We start from the raw sequence: 7,767 nt of genomic DNA on the forward strand, positions 1-7,767 counted from the left end.
TAACTTACTACTACTTTAGAATGCTATTGCGGTAATAGTTTAAAAAAAAAAATAGGTTGAGAATTCGAATTCAACATTCCGTAAAAATTAAATTGATATTGGTGAGGTTAAATGTTGGATAGAAGCAGGCGTTACTTTGCGGAAATCCATGAAATATCATAAAAATTAAGCTTAGTTTGCTGTCCGCGAAAAGCAGGAAAATCTGTATGGTGTAATTTTAATTTCTTCAATCCTTATACCCTAATGAATATATGTTGTGAATAATTAATGCCCCTATATTATTCTAAGTTACTTCATAGGTACAATAACTTATTTAATAAAATCGATACCTTTATTTTGGTTAAATTAAGTTAACATTTGGAAGTTTACGGATTGTACTAATTCAGTATCCTTTGACACAATCCTTATCTTATTCAATTACAGTTGTTAAATAGTTTTTAACAAATTTTTTACTTAATCTTTGGACTATGCAAAACTGACAACAAGAAAAGTGATCGTTCATGCATGTGCATCTGCGATTCATGAACGCTTGTTTTTTTCAGTATTTTATATGAAGAATCTAACATTGTAGCTGCTAACTAAATATCACTGTACGTATCTAGTCAATTTCTAAGGAAGTATCTCTATAATATTTATTTCTTTTACTAAGTCTTTCTCTTTGCTCTTTTATTGACTTTCAGTGTCTTTCCTCGCTTTTGCCTTACGATGTTTATGCGTAATTTCTTGGACTCCTTGGCCGCCATATTCGGTTTTAATTTTCCAAGGAAATGCTAGGTTGTCAATCCCAAGATCTTTCAGTTCGCGGATTTCATACTGATTCCATACGAAACAACACACGTTATGTCTGTTCTTACAGCCGGGGATTTCAGTAAGTTGTCTGTATCCAGGGCATAGTTTATAGCTGACACAAATTCCACCACGTCGCCAGCATTGCGTAGATAACATGGACCCTGGAAAACAGAATAAACAGTGAGATGCATAACAAAATAATGACTCTGCTGGGTCTAGTTTCTCTCTTTTAGCAGAGTGGGATAGCGAGATTATTTTTACGCGGCACGACATAAATATTTATTTCATTTTCTCGTCCTATTTCTATGAGATAGACGATATAATGCGTAGACATAATTATCTAATGGCATCTATGGGCCTTGATTATCTATGGTATTATATTTATACCTTTATTTTTATGTCTTGGCCCATAGATAGGTACATAATAACATTTGAATTATTGTTATTATGTAACAAAGAATAGAGCGATATGTGAGTAATATTATAATGATCGCGTTGGTAGTTTTTTATAACCTATACCAGCTTAAAGTGCTGTCCTCGGATCTGGGGAAGACTACCTACTGATTTCTAAGTTATTTTTGCTTAACCAGTGCAATAAATTAGTATAAGCTGTAATAACTACTAACTAATTTAGTAGGAATAAACTCTACCTAGTTAGTGATAGTATACTTATTATCACTAAGTAGGTAGAGTTTATACAAACCAGTACAAATGAATTGTACGAAATAGACTAGGTTGCGAAGCGGTGATAGCGCAGTGGTGAGGACTTCGGCTTCACTTTCGGGAGGCCGAGTTCGAATCCCAGCACTTCTAATTTTTACTTCTAACAGCACTTCTACTTCTTAGTTCTGTTCATTTTAAGCAATTAAAAACTCCCTTACTTCAACGGTAAATGGTTGACGGCCTAAACCCTTCTTATCGGAGAGCGGATCCGTGCCCTATAGTGGGCCGGTTATGGGTTGATATGATGATAATGAGACTAGTTTGAACAAGATAATATAATGGTAGTTATGGAAGAAATATTGTTTTTCAACAACACTGCCAAGTAGCACGTTTTGCTGGCAGATTAATTACATTCATACGTAGCGACGAAATCTGACGCGCATCAATCAATTATTATTATAGGGGTCTGGCAAAATGTGGCAATTTCCAGTGAAATATGTACAATACGGCCGGATATGAGGGCTTCTAAAATATTAATGCCTTTCCATAATGTATCGTTATTGTAACTCGGAATACGCGCAATAATATGATTTCCTTTTATTATTTCCCCTATATAAAGTAAATGATATAAGATTATAGCACTGTAAAAATGAAATGGAGATATTTTAAGGGGTACTGACTGAAATCATTAACATAATATGATTATCATATTGGTTTGACAGTTTGTTTTTATCAGCGTAATAATGTCCTTCCGCTGGGCACTATAGCTTTTGCCGACAACTTTACCAGCGCTTGTTTCACTTGTTTAAAAAAATCCCGCAGACATATTTTGTTTTTCCGGGATGAAAAGCATTTTATGTATTCTACTCCAAGCTACTTTATGTAAAATATTATAAAGATCGATGCAGGATTCAGGATTATATTCATTATTTTAGAGTCATCATGATATCTATTTATTTATTTAGAGAACCAAATAAATAGATATCATGATAGAAGAGTCATAAAAAACTGAAGTTTCAAGTTCTCTCCTCTCATACGAGACATGGGGCATTAACCCTCTAATGCGTATCATCGGCTTAATATTATCACATGTTAGTGATAACATCGGAGGTTTCCGAGGCACAAGGGTGGATTTCCGGGCAATTTCCTTATTCCGCTGTTTATATTTAGAGAGGTAATTGAAGCACGGGCGAAGCATCTCATCAGAACACTACAGTAAGATAACGCAAAACTTCCTTGAATTCCATGTGCTATAAAATTGTATCTCATGGTTAAAAGTATTCTGGTACATTACACTGATTGCACATGTTGCTTGATTGCTTGCCATCCCTGAAGTACTCCAGGAGAAATTAACCGAAGTTAAATAAAAAACATTTTTTTCGAAGATATGGAGTAACGACGCAAAATAAGTTTACTGGGTACTTAGAGGGTACTTACTTTGCAGTTCTGAAGAATCTTTGAAGATATTTAACAGATATTTACTAAAGTGGTTTAAATTGAACCGGTATTAATTATTATTATTTAAGCTTTCAAAAGTGTGAGATTATTAATAAATATGCTTACGAAGTTATAATAGTATCATTCGTTACATAAACTAAAATAAACGTACTACGACATAGTTTTCTGGTGATCAAACTCAAGATATTTGACAAAACATTTTATATAAATAAAATAATTCTATACCGGTATATCTAGATAATATATCAATTCAACAGTTAAGTAACTTATTAAAAACCATTAGTACTGGAGGAGTATATAATATAAGTAGGAAAGATATAAAAAGAAACTCACGTCGAGATGGTGTTAGCGATGCGAGAGCACTGTGATAAGCGAAAAGCTGCGCCCTAAGATCCTCGTACTCCTCGTCCACTGGGAGATCTAGGTTAGCGTCATTTCTCAAAGAAGATATTAATCCCGCCCCAAAGTCGCTAGCGCTAGCGGAATTTTCATCCTGAGCAAAAGATACGTACGGCACACAAGAGATTATTAAAAGTAAAATGTAAAACATTATACCGGCATTACAACAGTGTAACTGCTAGGGAAAATAATTTCATAACAATTTTATGTCCAGCTCGTTTACTGGAGAGTTTTATTGAAAATGCATAAATTCCATTGATAAGCAAGCTACGAGAGAGAATTCGATATTGGAAGCCGGGTCGTGTATTGACAACTTTGCGTTTATTTAAATGGTTGGAATATCTGCAATGTTTATATCCGATAATGTTTTTACAACACTGCTAAGCTTTAATAATTGCATACTAACATTTTTATACTGTATACAGTAACATATTAAATCATTGATTGTTAAATGTCGTAGTTGCTACATAAAATTCAAAATAAATAAAATAAATAAAAATCCAATATATTTTATTTCAATTACGTCTAGTAGGCACTTTTGAAGGCATGTTGTAAACTCAAAACTTAAGCAACAAGTGTTCGAAACGATTTTCGTCTAAGGAGAAGCCTCGTACATAAAACTTAGCTGAATAAACCAAAGTTAGCCGGGTAACAACAATTTAAGCCGGGTAACAACAAACTTAGCTGGGTAACAACATACTGCGCCGGGTTTTGAATGACAAACATCATAATATTCATCTTCAACCTACAAAATTTTGACTGCTAAGAATAAGCCGCCACTCGCATCTCAAAATACCTGTCTTATGAATTATATTTGAAAACTACCTCATCTCCCCTTGAAACCCCTTTTAAAATGGAAACATTAGAAATAAACCTTTTAGTAAATCCCAACACCACTAAACAATAATTTACGCTTTCTATCTCAATGACGTCTCTATTCGTTCAGATTGTTCATTGCCATGTTGTCAGCCAGTAAGTATCTCAGTCATTCAGTTATAATTTTCATTATCGTAATAATTGATGTACCAAGCCAATGGACCACCGATGGTAAAAACATTCGCCTATAACCAGAGCGACACTTCGCAGGGCATGCACGGAAAACGCCCTATAATGTGTCACCCTATATAACTTAATAAACTATAGATAGGTATAGAAGGTAAGTGTAATAGTGAATCCATGCGAGTTACTCGTACTTCATATCACATGAATTTGCACTCTTTGATGTAGGTCCCGATTCAATGGTCTCAAACAATAGGAGATCCTTCTGAATTATTGAGCCAGCGATATCAATCTGCTTGAATGTATGCCGTGCGGACGTCATAGCCATTTCAAAAGCGTTCCAATATTCAAATAGATTCAAAGGTTTTAGCGAAGTAAATATTTGGAGAACCTCCATACATTTAGTTTCCAATTTAAAACTTTACTTACTTTTATTTGATGTTGTATTTTAGTATACATGTGAAATAAATACACTTGCGTAACTACTAGGTTTTATTTCTAATTATCATTTTTATTTAAATTTTTGTAGTAAGATAATGCAAAGTAATTTACCTGCGTGGACTGGTCAATCTTTTTTTTAACTCTTTTCATTTTCATCACATCAACCCATTACCGGCCCACTTAAGTAATCCTTAACATTATAATAAGATTTTTCAGTATTGCTTACGTAATACGTTTTAAATAAACTTTGAACTTATTGGGTGACATCTCAAAGATTTCATTCGGTATATATAATAAAATAATATACAATTAAACTTGAATGAATTAGCAATTTATTGTAGCCTAGTAAACTGCACAACAAGTTTATTTTTGCTTTTAATATTCGTATTGCTACAGTCCATTTTCTTTAATTTTGTTATATTTTTTATGTACATAAATTAAATTTTCAAATATGTACTGACTATGCACGGTCATTAACTAGTAACCTGTCTGTTTTGTTTGTGGTAGTGATCAGATGATAGGTGACGACTTAGACAAAAATAGAAGCGGCAAACTAACCAACCCTATTTAGTTAATGAATAATAAATGTTACAGTGAGTCATTACTTCGTATACTCATGGAGAGTACCACCGCGCAAGCAACCGTAGGCTTTGTTGGCGAAGGGAGGCCCCGCACTCCTTCCTACCGCACGTATTCGTTGCCCTGTCAGCAGAGCTAGCACGGGCAGGAGACAAAAATTATATCCCCCGATTATGTCCCCTGACAAGGGATATAATTAACGTGTTCACCTGCTAAAGTACGGGAATAAGAAATAGGCAAAGGTTACCCCCGTTTATTATTACACATATATTATTAGGATATTATATCCACTTGTGCGTTAGTGCTCTGATAGTTGATAAAGCTGTGGGAGAAGATACATTTTTATCATTTCCCCGGGGATATAATTGTCTCCTGCGTATGCGAACCTTGCAGGCGGCCGAGTTGACACTCTTTCTCATAATCGTTTTCTGCGATGCATCGTATTGGAATGCTTAATCGCTTGGCGGTACGGATTTACTAGTAATTCAACGTTATTAATTTTTTGGTAAATGCCGACAGCATTGCCACAGTAGAGAGAAGCAATGTAGATCCCTTACTATTGAGGCCAGTAACTCTTTCAAGTAGTCCTTTTGTCAACCCACCATTCCCGCATGATTGCTTTATGTAGACATTTTTATAAGACCTCTATAATATTAACGATATTATTATTATATTATATTATTATCCTCACTCCATGATAATAGGCAACGCGTGAGTGACGACGTGCTTAAAAGTGTATAGGATTTTTAGATATACCTTGAAATTCTATAATGCTTAAACTACTTAACTTTAACGCTAGTATAGAGCTAGCCAAATTAGAAAAAAAACCTTCGTCACTGCATATGCCGATGTATCATGTAATCACCAAATTAAATAAAAAATAAACATGTTAAAAACATTTATTTGTTTAAACATTGTATATTATTAAAACATAATTATTAAACTTCATAAAAGATAATCCGAATAAAGGTGCCCTGATGGAGGCTGTGGCTAAGGTTACAGAACGCATTAACCTTTGGTAGCATTAAAGTTAAACTAAAACAGCCCCCATTTGCGTTTTTTGTACACTGTTACAAGAGGGTTAAGGGATTTATATAACAATGGCGTCATGGATCGTTGAGTTTCACTATAAAACACGTCCCTAACCGTTAATCTTTTATTTTCGTCGAATAGACCGTTCATTTTTATTCTATTTTATTCGTCATTCCTATGAATATAATGATATTTCTAACGATTAGAGGAGGCTATAATGTAATGTATTAGGTTAGGAAGAAAAATTTCCAATGAGAGAATTCGTTAAATTAACCTCTAATCTTGAAAATCTTGAAAAAGATAACATCAGTTTCTTCAAACAAGATAGATAACACTTTTTGAAGACCTTTCCATGTTCTTTGTTAATATTAAATAAAAGAAACACTTGTTTCAACCCAACAATCATATTATGAGGCGACAACCAAACCACATGTTGGCGGAAATGACAACATGTTGGCGGCTTTGGTATGTAAACTCCTTTATACACATACAACAAAAGAAACCACAAACCATCATTAGATACTAGTCCATATTAAGGGGAAAGCAACAGCTGCATTTGTAATTTAAATTAAAACATTATTCAACTTTAAGTTCGGTGATTAATTAATACTGCGTTTAAAAACACCAATAACATCGGCGCTAATTTAAGGGGAAAAAATCCATTCGACCAAACGATAAAAAATTATAGAGAATCCAATTTTGAGACCAAGAAAGCTTATTTATTGCTTCAGCAGACCGTTCCTAATTGCGCCAAGCTATTTCTGACAGGCGATTGTGTCTCGAAGATAAATGATAAAGACACATTTGAACAATAGGATGGAGGGAAATCAACATGCCAGTAAATTGAGCCATGGGAAATATGGGTCGTGTTTCCGTGACTACCAAAAGGCTATATGGGGTTGAAGAGTACGATGATCACGCTTTGAGTTCAACATCATAATCCTCAGCCTATTGATGCCACACCGCTAGCCACAGGGATTTCGGTAAAATGATCGTCACGAAAGACAAAAGCGTTATGACGTTTTATGAGAATTGTTCGAAGTTTAAACATGGTATCTTAACTGCTGGTTTATAACCAGTGCCATTAAAGAATTGATGAAAGAAACGATGAATTGAAAAAAGCAGCTGATGTCGTGCTATCTCTTTTGCACAAGATACTGACGTGAGGATTAAAATTATTTATTTTTAAAGCTATTATTTTATGGCGCGGGTAATAAATACATTATAATTATTATTATCAATGCGTTAGATAAATGAGAATGTGTTTTTTTGCATGGTCAGTGTAGGTTTTTCGCGCGTATAGTTTTCGTGTGCAATTCGTATGCTCGTATGTAAACTTAGGTAAGCTACTAATGTCCGACAGTTGCTGTAGAAGAGTTGTTAAATAAGAACAAAACAACAGACTTC

The 7,767-nt window shown here is 34.2% G+C and overlaps 1 protein-coding gene across 1 annotated transcript; it reads right to left on the reverse strand.

Annotated features, from left to right (window-relative positions):
• Positions 1-607: 607 nt before the first annotated feature.
• Positions 608-3,460, reverse strand: LOC120623508. The gene is made up of 2 exons (XM_039889554.1): positions 3,244-3,460; positions 608-950 (listed from the first exon to the last, which is right to left on the reverse strand). The coding sequence occupies exons 1-2, from the start codon at positions 3,458-3,460 to the stop codon at positions 667-669; spliced, it is 501 nt and encodes a 166-aa protein (XP_039745488.1). The 3' UTR covers positions 608-666.
• Between the last annotated feature and the right edge of the window lie 4,307 nt (positions 3,461-7,767).

The sequence above is a fragment of the Pararge aegeria genome, chromosome 4, assembly GCF_905163445.1.
Source record: "Pararge aegeria chromosome 4, ilParAegt1.1, whole genome shotgun sequence".
Lineage (NCBI taxonomy): Eukaryota > Metazoa > Arthropoda > Insecta > Lepidoptera > Nymphalidae > Pararge > Pararge aegeria.